Source organism: Scyliorhinus torazame, chromosome 22 (assembly GCF_047496885.1).
Source record: "Scyliorhinus torazame isolate Kashiwa2021f chromosome 22, sScyTor2.1, whole genome shotgun sequence".
In the NCBI taxonomy this organism is placed as follows: domain Eukaryota; kingdom Metazoa; phylum Chordata; class Chondrichthyes; order Carcharhiniformes; family Scyliorhinidae; genus Scyliorhinus; species Scyliorhinus torazame.
Genome location: NC_092728.1, coordinates 9,195,692 through 9,212,069, shown reverse-complemented (window position 1 = coordinate 9,212,069; position 16,378 = coordinate 9,195,692). Strand labels below are relative to the sequence as shown.

General features: G+C 53.8%; 1 protein-coding gene across 2 annotated transcripts in view; it reads right to left on the bottom strand.

The window, feature by feature from the left end:
* Window positions 1–16,378, bottom strand: part of slc38a5b (solute carrier family 38 member 5b) — a 76,307-nt gene that overhangs the window by 48,083 nt on the left and 11,846 nt on the right. For both annotated transcript variants that reach the window (XR_011937598.1, XM_072487867.1), the window contains exons 6-7: window positions 14,899–14,980; window positions 1,943–2,025 (exon numbers count right to left, since the gene is read on the bottom strand). Coding sequence is in view for 1 of the 2 variants with exons in the window: in XM_072487867.1 (XP_072343968.1) it covers window positions 1,943–2,025; window positions 14,899–14,980 (165 nt within the window). In the remaining variant the exon portion in view is untranslated. The remainder of the gene's footprint in view (window positions 1–1,942; window positions 2,026–14,898; window positions 14,981–16,378) is intronic.

The window sequence follows — 16,378 nt, the reverse complement described above, 5'->3', positions numbered from 1 at the left end:
GGAACGTCGCACTGTCAGAGGGTCAGTGCTGACGGAATGTCGCACTATCGGAGGGTCAGTACTAAGGGAGCGTTGTATTGTCGGAGGGGCAGATACTGAGGGAACTCCGTACTGTCAGAGGGTCAGTATTGGGGGAGTGCTGCACTGTCAGAGGGTCAGTACTGGGGGAGTGCTGCACTGTCAGAGGGTCAGTGCCGAGGGAGCGCCGCACTGTCAGAGGGTCAGTGCTGAGGGAGCGCCACACAGTCGTAGGGTCAGTGCTGAGGAAGCACCGCACTGTCGGAGGGTCAGTGCTGAGGGAGTGCTGCACTGTCAGAGGGTCAGTGCTGAGGGAGTGCTGCACTGTCGGAGGGTCAGTACTGAGGGAGTGCTGCACTGTCAGAGGGTCAGTGCTGAGGGAGTGCCGCACTGTCAGAGGGTCAGTGCTGAGGGAGCGCCGCCTTGTCGGAGGGTCAGTGCTGAGGGAGTGCTGCACTGTCAGAGGGTCAGTGCTGAGAGTGCGCTTCACTGTCAGTGGGTCAGTACTGAGGAAGTGCCGCACTGTCAGAGGGTCAGTACTGAGGGAGTGCCGCACTGTCGGAGGGTCAGTACTGTGGGAGTGCCGCACTGTCAGAGGGTCAGTACTGAGGGAGTGCCGCACTATCAGAGGGTCAGTACTGAGGGAGTGTCACACTGTCAGAGGGTCAGTACTGAGAGAGTGCCGCACTGTCGGAGGGCCAGTACTGAGGGAGTGCCGCACTGTCAGAGGGTCAGTACTGAGGGAGTGCCGCACTGTCGGTGGGTCAGGTGCTGAGGGAGCGCCGCACTGTCGGAGGGTCAGTACTGAGGGAGTGCCGCACTGTCAGAGGGTCAGTACTGAGGGAGCGCAGCACTGTCAGAAGGTCAGTACTGAGGGAGTGCCGCCCTGTCAGAGGGTCATTACTGAGGGAGTGCCGCACTGTCAGAGGGTCAGTACTGAGAGAGTGCCGCACTGTCGGAGGGTCAGTGCTGACGGAATGTCGCACTATCGGAGGGTCAGTACTAAGGGAGCGTTGTATTGTCGGAGGGGCAGATACTGAGGGAACTCCGTACTGTCAGAGGGTCAGTATTGGGGGAGTGCTGCACTGTCAGAGGGTCAGTACTGGGGGAGTGCCGCACTGTCAGAGGGTCAGTACTGAGGGAGTGTCGCACTGTCAGAGGGTCAGTGCTGAGGGAGTGCCGCACTGTCAGAGGGTCAGTACTGAGGGAGCGCTGCACTGTCAGAGGGTCAGTACTGAGGGAGTGCCGCACTGTCAGAGGGTCAGTACTGAGAGAGTGCCGCACTGTCAGAGGGTCAGTACTGAGGGAGTGCTGCACTGTCAGAGGGTCAGTACTGAGGGAGTGCCGCACTGTCAGAGTGTCAGTGCTGAGGGAGTGCCGCACTGTCAGAGGGTCAGTACTGAGTGAGTGCCGCACTGTCAGAGGGTCAGTGCTGAGGGAGTGCCGCACTGTCAGAGGGTCAGTACTGAGGGAGTGCCGCACTGTCAGAGGGTCAGTGCTGAGGGAGTGCTGCACTGTCTGAGGCTCAGTGCTGGGGGAACGCCTGACTGTGACAGTTTAAAAAAATAATAATAATAGTAATAAATAATAATCACTTATTGTCACAAGTAGCCTTCAATGAAGATACTGTGAAAAGCCCCTAGTCGCCACATTCTGGCGCCTGTTCGGGGAGGCTGATACGGGAGTTGAACCGTGCTGGTCTTATTCTGCATTACAAGCCAGCTGTTTAGCCCACTGTGCTAAACCAGCCCCCTTCAGGAGGGATTGTTCCAGATTTTCATTGCTCAGTGTCTCTCAGAGTGCTCCTGACAACCCAGAAACAGTGTTTCTCCATCGAATCCTTTAATCATCTCAAACGCCACTTAATCAGATCACCCCTTTAATCCTCGATACTCGAGGGGTACGAGCCTGGCCTCTCACTTACCAAGTTGTCGCATCAATGCGAGGGGTAATATGATCAGAATGCTGACAATCAGGATTAAGTAGTTCCCATTCATATACCACATTCTGGAAGAGAGAGAGAGAGCAGATAATCATCCCAAATCAAAAAGGTCGGCAACGCTTCCTTTTCTTCCAGACAGAATGATGAGCAAGGAGAAATTTACCCCATTTGTATTTCTACATCACCGTCACCCGCCAAAACCACTGGAAAAATCCCTCCTTGTTCATTCTTGCTCCCCCTCCCTATCTCTGTAACCTCCTCCATCCCCGACAACCCTCCTTATCTCTGTACCCTCCTCCATCCCCGACAACCCTCCCTATCTCTGTACCCTCCTCCATCCCTGACAACCCTCCCTATCTCTGTAACCTCCTCCAGCCCCTACAACCCTCCCTATCTCTAACCTCCTCCATCCACTACACCCCTCCCTATCTCTCTAACCTCCTCCATCCACTACACCCTTCCCTATCTCTGTAACCTCCTCTAGCCCCCTACAACCCTCCCTATCTCTGTAACCTCCTCCACCCCAAAACCTTCCCTATCTCTGTAACCTCCTCCAGCCCCTACAACCCTCCCTATCCCTGTAACCTCCTCTAGCCCCCTACAACCATCCGAGATCTCTGCGCTCCTCCAATTTTGACCTCTTGATCATCTCCTGACTCCCATCACTGCACCATTAGCGCCGTGCCTTCAGCTACCTGGGGGTCCCAACACTCCAGAATTCCCTCCCTAACCATTTCCCGCCTCTCTCTGCCTCCTTCTCTCTCATTCTGTCTTTCTGTGCCTCTCTCTCTCGCCTTCTTTAAAATGCTCCTGATCACCTGCTCCTGGTAACTCCTCATGTCTGTCAGGATTTAATTTGGTCTCATTTCAGCTCCTGTGAAGCTCCTTGGGGACATTTCCCAATGTTACAAGTGCTAGTGATATCCAAGTTGTTGTTATAAATGTCTGGGGAAAAGCTTTGGCATCATTAAGTTCTCACAGTCCAAATGATTTTTTGGATCAGCCAGGCATGGAGTAGGAACAGAATGTTCCAGAACCTCATGGTTAAAAATAACACCCAAATACTGAGCCGTGCCATCATACGTTGGGAACTAACTTTAGATGCTCAGCCAATCACCCCACACCGTTCAGCATCTTCAACAGCAGTTTCTTGCTTCAAGCCACATTTGCTTTTTATTCCTTCCTTTCCTTTGGGTGTTGAGGTGCTGTTGACTGTTTCTCGATCCCAACAACATCGCCAATACTGTTGCTAATATTAATAACGTTGGTGAACCACAAGCCTTCCCTTATATCGATCGAATGACCACACAACCAGTTAGTTCAAAAGATGGTTTATTTACATACACAAGCGTTACCTCGACATGCAAACACAATATCTACTACGAGTTTAACTACACCTATCAGCTACAATAGCCTATACTTAACTTCAGGGCGACCGGCACTGTGCAAATGGATAAGGCCTTTATCTGGATTTCACTTGGCTGATTTGAAGAAAGTGGCTCTGTCTCCGCTGGGCTCATCCGTCAGGTAGCGATCGTTGGTCTTGAACTTGGCTGGCTGTTCCTGCTACAATTGGGTTGGCACAGGCCGGATCCAAGAGAGACAGAACACATGGCTGTGCTCTCTTTTATCCCTCTGCGATTTCGCGCTCTTTGGGGCGGTCCTTAACCTTGGACCCAATAGTTCGACAGGGCTCTGATCACTCTCTTCGATTTAGACCAATAAAGGGGCAGGTGCCGTGGTAGCTGGCTGGGTCCTTAGCGGTCATTGACCTTAGCAGTTGTGCTTTCTGAGTAAGGGGAGTGGCGCCGATCAGTCTGTGACTGTACTGGTTGCTTGATTGGAGTTCTACTGTCCTGGAAAAATGGGCCATTAAAATACAAACGAGCGTGGATTTCGATCAGGTCTGGTTCCCTGTGTTTCAAATACACATAGGCTCTGTATCGGAGTACTGGGTTGGCCATAATTCCCATGGTCCTTTGCAGGTGGCCATCTTAGATGGCTACAGTGCTGGAGTAGAGACCTGCCGTGTCATCCAATAGCATGCCGCGTGTGACTGTAGAGCACCGTGGATGCGTCTAGACCGGTATGGCTGCGTCCAGACCGGTGCTGGTGAGTCTAGACCGTCGCGGGAGAGTCTAGACCATTGCAGACAAATCTATACCATCATGGGTGATGTTGGGGGCGGCACGGTGGCGCAGTGGTTAGCACTGCTGCCTCACGGCGTCGAGATCCCAAGTTCGAATCCCGGCTCTGTCCGAATGGAGTTTGCACATTCTCCCCGTGTTTGCGTGGGTTTCACCCACACAACCCAAAGATGTGCAGGTTAGGTGGATTGGCCACGCTAAATTGCCCCTTAATTGGAGAAAATGAATTGGGTACTCGAAATATTAACAAAAAGAAAATCATGGGTGATTCTACAGATATCTAGAGACAGATAAGAACGACATGTGCTCCAGATTTCTTTCTGGTCGACCAGCATTCTCTCCCACTCTTGCAGCCCATCCCTGGTGTGTGCTGGGCAGATCTTTCGGCTCACACAGTTAGGAATGCACCTTGCTCGGCCATCGAGGACTCGAGCCACAAGTTTCTGCGTCAGAGCAAGGCCCAGCCGGGAGAGAGATTTAGGAAACACGGTCACCCACAGGAGTGTGGGACTGTAGATTTCTTACCAAAAAGAGCAGTAAATGCGAGCACAATTAATCATTAATCGGAAGGCACAAAAACTGGTGGTGTGGTAAATAGTGAGGAGGAGACCCTTAGCTTGCAGGGCGATAGGGCCAGGCTGGTCAGAACAACATCGAAAATAGGGGCAGGAGGAGGCCGTTCAGCTCTTCGGGCCTGCACCACCAGTCAATATGATCATGGCTGATCATGCAAATTCCAGATCCCACTCCCACTTTCTCTCCATGCCCCTTGATCCCTTTTGCCGCAAAGGCCACGTCCAGCTCCCTCGTTAAATGAGTGCCCAATTCATTTTTTCCAATTAAGGGGCAATTCAGCGTGGCCAATCCACCTACCCTGCACATCTTTGGGTTCTGGGGGTGGGGGGGGGGGCGAAACTCGCACCTTACTTCTCTCCGACTTCCTGCATCGGTTCCCATCACCCTGACATATTTGTTTAGTTTTAGCCGTGAAAAGAGGACTAACAAGGCACGGGAATGCACAATGAATGGTAGGCCGCGAGGAAGTACAGAGGGCTAGAGGGACCTCGGGGTGCATGTGCATAGATCCCTGAAGGCAGCAGGACATGTAGTTTGCCCCCATCCCCCCTTTTTCATCTTGGACACACCTAGGTGTCCATTGTGGAGGTCCATCAGGAGCGGGCCACATCCACATTCGGGGACCACCAAACGGCCCCCCCCCCCCCCCCCAAAGGAGCACACCCCTCCTCAATGCTAAGCTACTGCTTTTTTGTGGCGTAGGCCTTCCGATCCTGCGGAAAGCCCGGTGCCGAGTCTCATACTGCACCATGTGGCGGACGTGGGATAGCTGGGGGTCAGTCTGGATCCACCCGCAGATGCAGGACGCCGTCACCAGTGATGAGTGCATAAAACGGGAGGGTGGAAATGACCTCGCTGGCCGCTGCTGATGGCAGGTCAGCAGGGGCAGACGTCGTAACACGTCAGCTTGGGGAACCCTGGCGCCGGAGCAGTGCTCCAGAGCACAGTCATACATTGCGAGCAGCAATGCCCATTGCTGGATGCGGGCGGAAGCAATGGGGGAAAATTGCTCGATCTTCCTTGAGCCCTAGGAGGGCTCCTTTGGGCCACCCCGTTCGGGAGCCTGCCGAATTGCCTGTGCCTTTTCGTCCACCAGGTGCAAGTCATGGCGGTCCACGCGGTAGCCGAGATAGGTTACTTTGGCGGCTCATTTCTCACGCCCGAGGTGGACGATGACTTCCTCAAAAACGCCTCAGCACCTCAGCGAGGTTTTGCAGGTGCACCTGATCGGACGAGCCCGTGATCGGAACGCCGCCGAGATAGACAGCCACGCGGGGTAGACCTCGATAACAGTCCAGTCGAGACACATGGCTGACCGTCATTTTATGGTTGCCACACGAGCGTACTGACCCATCCAGTTTCATGACCGGCGTTCCCCCGATTTCTGCGGCCTGTTCGACCCCTGCCGACCGGTGGTTGTATTCTCGTTCATCCTGTTCGGGGGAGAACCTCTGGTGGCTTTCCTGGCCTCTATTATGCCGGTCCGTGTTCCTCCGGTAGGTGTCCCATTGGCGGGGGTGGGGGGGCTTCCTCAATTCTAGCCAAGTTTGATTAGCGCTCACTTTGGCAACCCAGACTGAGCACCGCCAGTCCCTGGAGTTCCTGGACCGGGTTGTTCAGCCCTTTCTCTGGAGTTGGCCATCTCCACCGCCCGCTGCAGGTCCAGGCGGGCCTCAGCCAGTGATTTCCATTGCGTAGGCCGCATCGCGGAGTTCACACACCAAGCGGTCGCGGAGTGGCTCCACTCAATGTCGGTCCGAATTGGCAAGTCTCAGAGGCGGGTCAGAGGTCACTCACAGACTCGGCCTGTGCAGCCGCGTGGAACTGGAAACGGCGCACGACGGGCGCTGGTTTCAGGTTGAAATTATTGACCCTCCCAATTGTGGCCACCAGGGCGATGAACGTTCAACAGGCTATCTGGGGGTCCGGGTGAGTCAGGCTCTTTATCGCACTGTAGGTGGGCCCTCCGCAAGCCGTTATATAATAGATTTGGGAGAAAAAAATAGTTCATACGTAATTCTCCCAATCGTCTGTATCTGCGTCAAAAGGTACCAACTTTCCTATAGGCGGCATTTCGGCAGTTAGTCGTGGGGTCTCCCGAGGCCCAGACCAGGTGGACTGGGCGCGCATAACTGGCGTAAGCGGCAGTGCCGCCCAATCCTCATTGCCAGTGTTGAATCCACGGTAAGCAGGAAACATAGACGATAGTAGAAATTACCGAACAAGGTTCATTACAACACAATTCCGAAACTCCTCCACTCCCCTAAGAGTCTCCTTCCTCCTACCCGCAACCGGGCTGGGTTTTTTTTATCCAGCCGGGGGCTCTCCTTGTGAAGGGGAAGTGCCGCCCCCTGAAATGGGAAGCTGGGGAGGTCTTGGGAAACGGCATGATCCTGATCTGATCCCGGGACCTCCATTGGGGTTTTAACAGAAGGCGTGTGGAATACTTGCCTTTTTTGGCCAAGGCATAGAATACAAACCATGATGTGGAGATGCCGGCGTTGGACTGGGGTGAGCACAGTACGAAGTCTTACAACACCAGGTTAAAGTCCAACAGGTTTGTTTCGATGTCACTAGCTTTCGGAGCGCTGCTCCTTCCTCGGGTGAATGAAGAGGTCTGTTCCAGAAACACATATATAGACAAATTCAAAGATGCCAAACAATGCTCGGAATGCGAGCATTAGCAGGTGATTAAATCTTTACAGATCCAGAGATGGGGTAACCCCAGGTTAAAGAGGTGTGAATTGTACCTCTGGCCTGCGAAATCCTACCAACTGTCCTGGCTTGGTACAATTCACACCTCTTTAACCTGGGGTTACCCCATCTCTGGATCTGTAAAGATTTAATCACCTGCTAATGCTCACATTCCGAGCATTGTTTGGCATCTTTGAATTTGTCTATATATGTGTTTCTGGAACAGACCTCTTCATTCACCGGAGGAAGGAGCAGCGCTCCGAAAGCTAGTGACATCGAAACAAACCTGTTGGACTTTAACCTGGTGTTGTAAGACTTCGTACCATATAATACAAGAGCAGGGAGGTTATGCTGGAGCTGTATAAAACCCCGGTTAGACTATAGCTGGAGTACTGTGTGCAGTTCTGGTCACCACACCATCGGAAGGATGTGATTGCACTGGAGAGGGTACAGAGGAGATTCACCAGGATGTTGTCTGGGCTGGAGTGTTTCAGCTATGAAGAGAGGCTGGTTACATTGGGCTGTTCTCCTTAGAGCAGGGGGGCTGAGGAGGGAACCTGACTGAGGTGTGTAAAATTATCAGGGACACAGATAGGGTGGATAGGAAGAGACTTTACCCCTTACAAGAGGGGTCAATATCCAGGGTGGGGGATAGATTTACGGTAAGGGGCAGGAGATTCGGAGGGGATTTGAGGAAAAATGTTTTCATACAGAGGGTGGTGGGAATCTGGAACTTGCTGCCTGAAAGGGTGGTGGAGGCGGGAACTCTGACAACAATTAAGAAGCGTTTAGATGAGCTCTTAAAACGTCAGAGAGTGGGGGCAGCGTGGCGGCGCAGCGGTTAGCACTGCGGCCTCACGGCACCGAGGACTCAAATCCGATCCCGGCCCGGGTCACTGTGGAGTTTGCACATTCTCCCCGTGCCTGCGTGGGTCTCACCCCCACAACCCAAAAGATGTGCAGGTTAGGTGGATTGGCCAGGCTAAATTGCCCCTTAATTGGAAAAAAAAATGAATTGGGTATTTTAACTTTATATATTTTAAAAAAAAGAGTGGATAAGGTTACAGACCAAGTGCTGGCAAATGGGATGAGAATGGGTAGGTGCTGGATGGCCCAAGAGCCTCTTTCTATGCTGTAAAACTCTCTGACTCTAATATGATTCACATTCACCGAGGCGTATGAGAAAATGGGCCTCAGACTATACATCCGGAAAACAAAGGTTCCCTTGCAGCCCAGTCCTGCCACACAAAACTTCCCCCAATCACCAAGATCTACACAGTGAGCCCTTGGACAAATTTCCCATACGGCGGGAGCCTCCTCTCGGGGCGAGCGGACATTTTCCGAAATCCAACATCCGACTCCAATGCGCCAGTGCAGTCATTGGACGCCCGAGGAACAGCGTGTTCGAAGACCGAGACCTCGAACCCAGCGCCACGTTCCTGGCCCCCGCCCTCCTGCATGCATCAGAAACATCAACAAATGTGCAGCAGACACCTCAAATCCCTGGAGAGGTATTACCAATGCTGCCTCCACAAAATCCTGCAAATCCACCGGAAAAATAGGAATACCAACGTGAGCGTCCTCTCCCAGGCCAATATCCCAAGTATCGAGGCATTGGTTACACTGGACATGCGAACCACATTGTCCGCAGGTCCAACACAAGGCTCCCAAAACAAGTGCTCTACTCAGCTCTGCAATGGCCAGCGTTCACCTTGAGGGCAATGGAAATACTACAAGGACACTCAGAAAGCCTCCCTAAATAAATGCAACATCCCCACCGACATGTCAGAATAGTTCGCCATGGGACGCCGAAGCTGGATAAAAGACATCCGCGAAGGTGCCAAACACCTCGATCATCGTAGGATTGAGCACGCGGAGGTCAAGGGGAAGCAGCGGATGGAGTCCCACCCACCCATCTCATGAAACACCACCTCCCAAACCTGTGGCAGAGTCTGTGAATCCAGGATCGGACTACTCAGCCCCCGCAGGACCCACCTCCCAAGAGTGGAAGCAAGTCTTCATCGACACTGACGGACTGCACAAGGCGAAGAAAAAAACTCGATGACTCGAATAACTGCCTGGCAGCACAGAGCCGGTGTCAACGGAGACAGGCCGTGAAATCTTTCCATCGCGCATGCGTCAGGTCAGATGGACGAGAATACCATCTCTCAAAACGGAGCAACAATTTACACTGCATGGGAGGAGAATGCCGACGGGTCGGCAAGCGGACTCCCATTTGGAGTCGGCAATGCCTCCGTCAATCAGGGTCCTCCTGCCAAACAATTAGCACTCCCCCCCCCCCCCGCATTGTAAATTGTTGCTCCATCTGTCACTCTCCCCCACGCAGTGTAAATTGTTGCTGCGTCTGTCACTCTCCTCCCACGCAGTGTAAATTGTTGCTCCGTCTGTCACTCTCCTCCCACGCAGTGTAAATTGTTGCTCCGTCTGTCACTCTCCCCCCCGCAGTGTAAATTGTTGCTCGGTCTGTCACTCTCCCCCCCGCAGTGTAAATTGTTGCTCCGTCTGTCACTCTCTCCCCACGCAGTGTAAATTGTTGCTCCGTCTGTCACTCCCCCCCCCCCCGCAGTGTAAATTGTTGCTCCGTCACTCTCCTCCCAAGCAGTGTAAATTGTTGCTCCGTCTGTCAGTCTGCCCCCCGCAGTGTAAATTGTTGCTCCGTTTGTCACTCTCCTCCCACGCAGTGTAAATTGTTGCTCCGTCTGTCACTCTCCCCCCCCCGCAGTGTAAATTGTTGCTCCGTCTGTCACTCCCCCACGCAGTGTAAATTGTTGCTCCGTCTGTCACTCTCCCCCACACAGTGTAAATTGTTGCTACGTCTGTCACTCTCCCCCCCCTCAGTGTAAATTGTTGCTCCGTCTGTCACTCTCCCCCCCGCAGTGTAAATTGTTGCTCCGTCTGTCACTCTCCCCCCACACAGTGTAAATTGTTGCTCCGTCTGTCACTCTCTCCCCACGCAGTGTAAATTGTTGCTCCGTCTGTCACTCTCCTCCCACGTAGTGTAAATTGTTGCTCCGTCTGTCACTCTCCCCCCACGCAGTGTAAATTGTTGCTCCGTCTGTCACTCTTCGCCCCCCCCCCCGCAGTGTAAATTGTTGCTCCGTCTGTCACTCTACCCCCACGCAGTGTAAATTGTTGCTCCGTCTGTCACTCTCCCCCCACGCAGTGTAAATTGTTGCTCCATCTGTCACTCTCCCCCCGCAGTGTAAATTGTTACTCCTTCAGTCACTCTCCCCCCCGCAGTGTAAATTATTGCTCCGTCTGTCACTCTCCTCCCGCAGTGTAAATTGTTGCTCCGTCTGTCACTCTTCCCCACACAGTGTAAATTGTTGCTCCGTCTGTCACTCTCCCCCCCCCCAGTGTAAATTGTTGCTCCGTCTGTCACTCTCGCCCACGCAGTGTAAATTGTTGCTCCGTCTGTCACTCTCCCCCCACACAGTGTAAATTGTTGCTCCGTCTGTCACTCTCCTCCCACGCAGTGTAAATTGTTGCTCCGTCTGTCACTCTCTCCCCGCAGTGTAAATTGTTGCTCCGTCTGTCACTCTCCCCCCGCAGTGTAAATTGTTGCTCCGTCTGTCACTCTCCTCCCACGCAGTGTAAATTGTTGCTCCGTCTGTCACTCTCCCCCCGCAGTGTAAATTGTTGCTCTGTCTGTCACTCTCCCCCCCCCCCCCGCAGTGTAAATTGTTGCTCCGTCTGTCACTCTCCCCCCCGCAGTGTAAATTGTTGCTCCGTCTGTCACTCTCTCCCCCCCCCAGTGTAAATTGTTGCTCCGCCTGTCACTCTCGCCCACGCAGTGTAAATTGTTGCTCCGTCTGTCACTCTCCCCCCACACAGTGTAAATTGTTGCTCCGTCTGTCACTCTCCTCCCACGCAGTGTAAATTGTTGCTCCGTCTGTCACTCTCCCCCCGCAGTGTAAATTGTTGCTCCGTCTGTCACTCTCCCCCCGCAGTGTAAATTGTTGCTCCGTCTGTCACTCTCCTCCCACGCAGTGTAAATTGTTGCTCCGTCTGTCACTCTCCCCCCCCCCGTCACTCTCCCCCCCCCCCCGCAGTGTAAATTGTTGCTCCGTCTGTCACTCTCCCCCCCGCAGTGTAAATTGTTGCTCCGTCTGTCACTCTCCCCCCCCCCCGCAGTGTAAATTGTTGCTCCGTCTGTCACTCTCCCCGCCCCCCCCGCAGTGTAAATTGTCGCTCCGTCTGTCACTCTCCCCCCCCGCAGTGTAAATTGTTGCTCCGTCTGTCACTCTCTCCCCACACAGTGTAAATTGTTGTTCCGTCTGTCACTCTCTCCCCCCCCCCGGCACTGTAAATTGTTGCTCCGTCTGTCACTCTCCCCCCACACAGTGTAAATTGTTGCTCCGTCTGTCACTCTCCTCCCGCAGTGTAAATTGTTGCTCCGTCTGTCACTCTCCCCCCCCACACAGTGTAAATTGTTGCTCCGTCTGTCACTCTCTCCCCACACAGTGTAAATTGTTGTTCCGTCTGTCACTCTTTCGCCCCCCCCCCGCACTGTAAATTGTTGCACCGTCTGTCACTCTCCCCCCACACAGTGTAAATTGTTGCTCCGTCTGTCACTCTCCCCCCACACAGTGTAAATTGTTGCTCCGTCTGTCACTCTCCTCCTGCAGTGTAAATTGTTGCTCCGTCTGTCACTCTCCTCCCACGCAGTGTAAATTGTTGCTCCGTCTGTCACTCTCCCCCCGCAGTGTAAATTGTTGCTCCGTCTGTCACTCTCCCCCCGCAGTGTAAATTGTTGCTCCGTCTGTCACTCTCCTCCCACGCAGTGTAAATTGTTGCTCCGTCTGTCACTCTCCCCCCGCAGTGTAAATTGTTGTTCCGTCTGTCACTCTCTCCCCCCCCCGGCACTGTAAATTGTTGCTCCGTCTGTCACTCTCCCCCCACACAGTGTAAATTGTTGCTCCGTCTGTCACTCTCCTCCTGCAGTGTAAATTGTTGCTCCGTCTGTCACTCTCCCCCCCCTCCGTCACTCTCCCCCCCCCCCGCAGTGTAAATTGTTGCTCCGTCTGTCACTCTCCCCCCCGCAGTGTAAATTGTTGCTCCGTCTGTCACTCTCCCCCCCCCCCCGCAGTGTAAATTGTTGCTCCGTCTGTCACTCTCCCCGCCCCCCCCGCAGTGTAAATTGTCGCTCCGTCTGTCACTCTCCCCCCCCGCAGTGTAAATTGTTGCTCCGTCTGTCACTCTCTCCCCACACAGTGTAAATTGTTGTTCCGTCTGTCACTCTCTCCCCCCCCCCCCCGGCACTGTAAATTGTTGCTCCGTCTGTCACTCTCCCCCCACACAGTGTAAATTGTTGCTCCGTCTGTCACTCTCCTCCCGCAGTGTAAATTGTTGCTCCGTCTGTCACTCTCTCCCCCCCCCGGCACTGTAAATTGTTGCTCCGTCTGTCACTCTCTCCCCACACAGTGTAAATTGTTGTTCCGTCTGTCACTCTCTCCCCCCCCCCCCCGGCACTGTAAATTGTTGCTCCGTCTGTCACTCTCCCCCCACACAGTGTAAATTGTTGCTCCGTCTGTCACTCTCCCCCCCGCAGTGTAAATTGTTGCTCCGTCTGTCACTCTCCTCCCGCAGTGTAAATTGTTGCTCCGTCTGTCACTCTCTCCCCCCCCGGCACTGTAAATTGTTGCTCCGTCTGTCACTCTCTCCCCACACAGTGTAAATTGTTGCACCGTCTGTCACTCTCCCCCCCACCCCCCGCAGTGTAAATTGTTGCTCCGTCTGTCACTCTCTCCCCACACAGTGTAAATTGTTGTTCCGTCTGTCACTCTCTCCCCCCCCCCCCCGGCACTGTAAATTGTTGCTCCGTCTGTCACTCTCCCCCCACACAGTGTAAATTGTTGCTCCGTCTGTCACTCTCCTCCCGCAGTGTAAATTGTTGCTCCGTCTGTCACTCTCTCCCCCCCCCGGCACTGTAAATTGTTGCTCCGTCTGTCACTCTCTCCCCACACAGTGTAAATTGTTGCTCCGTCTGTCACTCTTTCGCCCCCCCCCGCACTGTAAATTGTTGCTCCGTCTGTCACTCTCCCCCCACACAGTGTAAATTGTTGCTCCGTCTGTCACACTCCTCCCGCAGTGTAAATTGTTGCTCCGTCTGTCACTCTCCCCCCCGCAGTGTAAATTGTTGCTCCGTCTGTCACTCTCCCCCCGCAGTGTAAATTGTTGCTCCGTCTGTCACTCTCCCCCCACACAGTGTAAATTGTTGCTCCGTCTGTCACTCTCCCCCCGCAGTGTAAATTGTTGCTCCGTCTGTCACTCTCCTCCCACACAGTGTAAATTGTTGCTCCGTCTGTCACTCTCTCCCCCCCCCCCCCGGCACTGTAAATTGTTGCTCCGTCTGTCACTCTCCTCCCACGCAGTGTAAATTGTTGCTCCGTCTGTCACTCTCCCCCCACACAGTGTAAATTGTTGCTCCGTCTGTCACACTCCTCCCGCAGTGTAAATTGTTGCTCCGTCTGTCACTCTCCCCCCACACAGTGTAAATTGTTGCTCCGTCTGTCACTCCCCCCCCCCCCCCCCAGTGTAAATTGTTGCTCCGTCTGTCACTCTCCCCCCACACAGTGTAAATTGTTGCTCCGTCTGTCACTCCCCCCCCCCCCCCCCAGTGTAAATTGTTGCTCCGTCTGTCACTCTCCCCCCCGTAGTGTAAATTGTTGCTCCGTCTGTCACTCTCCTCCCACACAGTGTAAATTGTTGCTCCGTCTGTCACTCCCCCCCCCCCCAGTGTAAATTGTTGCTCCGTCTGTCACTCTCCCCCCACACAGTGTAAATTGTTGCTCCGTCTGTCACTCCCCCCCCCCCCCCAGTGTAAATTGTTGCTCCGTCTGTCACTCTCCCCCCACACAGTGTAAATTGTTGCTCCGTCTGTCACTCCCCCCCCCCCCCCCCAGTGTAAATTGTTGCTCCGTCTGTCACTCTCCCCCCCGCAGTGTAAATTGTTGCTCCGTCTGTCACTCTCCCCCCACACAGTGTAAATTGTTGCTCCGTCTGTCACTCTCCCCCCCGCAGTGTAAATTGTTGCTCCGTCTGTCACTCTCCCCCCACGCAGTGTAAATTGTTGCTCCGTCTGTCAGGAGAATATTCAGGGAAGGTTAACCAAACAGCTGGATAGAGATCAGTCATGGACTCGTTAATCAAATGAAGGAGAGAGGTCTCATTGAGACGTACAAAAGGCTGAAGGGGTGGGTGCTGAGGGACTGTTTGACCACCTTCCGTTTGGAGGGTCTGGAATATGGAGTGGGGGCGGGTAGGGTGTTCACAGTGTCGGGGTAAGGGGACTGAGATGAGGAGAGATTTATTCGTTCGTAAGGTTGGGAGCCACAGAGGACACTCGGTCGGTGATATATATGAGACGGAGAGCTTTTCGGGGAATGGGGGGGCATGGGAGTGGGGGGGGGTTGAAGCCGAGAGGATCGGACACGTTTCTAAACAATGGAGCAGGCTCGAAGGGGGCAAAGTGACCTCCCTCCTGGTGCTCGGACTCACCCGTTGCTCTCGCGAAGCAGAAGGAAGGCTTGAATGACAAGTGGGAGCTCGTACTTCACGATGTAGAGATAGCTGGACATGGCTGAGGAGTGAAACGACAGAGAGGGGGGGGTTACAAAACACTACAATCAACCACATTCCTCATGGCAAAATATACACTCAAAAGACATCAGCACCATTCAGAGTGGCTTAAGTGTGACAGAGATGCCCTCCTTACGCACAAGAATACAACTAGGACGCACCTTCTCAAAGAACAATACAGCACAGGAACAGGCCCTTCGGCCCTCCAAGTCTATACCGGCCATGATACCAACCTTGGCCAAAACCCTCAGCACTTCCTTGTGCCGTATCCCTCCGTACCCGTCCTATCCATGTATTCGTCGAGATGCCTTTTAAACACCGTTAATAACACCGTCTGCTTTCTCAGCCTCCCCTGGCAACGCGTTCCAGACACTCCCCACCCTCTGTGTAAAAAAACCTGCCTCGCACATCTCCTCTAAACTTTGCCCCACGGACCTTAAACCTCTGCCCCCCGGTGACTGACCCCTCCACCCTGGGAAAGAGTGCCTGCCCATCCACTCTATCCGTGTCCTGGAGACCCGAGCTTCGATGGCAAGGCGCATGGCCGTCTCTACCTGCCCCTGAAGGCATTCAATATTCAGCCCCTCGTGTGGGCCACACCAGGTAACGCGGGGCCAATTTCCCCGTCCCCACCTGCCTCGTGAACCAGCTGGGTTTATGCCTCCAGCTGGCCCACAGTAACCCTACAGTGCAGAAGGAGGCCAATCGGCCCATCGAGTCCATGCCGACTCTCTGAAGAGCACCATACCTAGGCCCACTCCCCCGCCCTCTCTCCGTAGCCCTGTAACCCCACCTAACCTGCAAAGCTTTGGGGACTAAAGGGAAATTTAGCACGGCCAATCCGCCAAACCTGCACACTTTGGACTGTGGGAGGGAACCGGAGCATCCGGAGGAAACCCACGCACACACGGGGAGACAGTGACCCGAGGCAGGAATGGAACCTGAATCTCTGGCGCTGTGAAGCAGCAGTGCTAACCACATTTCACTCGCACGATCAACTCGCATTTAATATCCAGACTTTACGGCTGCGTTCTCCCGTGCTAACACATCGACCAGTCAGAATCTGCCTTCCACCAGCACCCGTTTCACACACACAAGATGAATCGGAAATTTAGCTCCTTCTCGGACAACATTTCTTCAGAACCATTCTGGATTTATTTGTTGAATTTCTATTCCCTCGGCCCGTCCTGCCCAATCTCCCCATGGTGGGATCTGAATCGAAGTCCAAGTGGGGATGGTGAGGGGCTCGGAGGGGAACCTCCAGGTGGTGGGGGTCCCAGGTATCTGCTGCTCTTGTCCTTCTAGATGGTAGAGGGCGTGGGTTTGGGAGGTGCTGCCTAAGGGGCCTTGGTGAGTTGCTGCAGTGCATCTTGTAGACGGTACACACGGCTGCCACTGT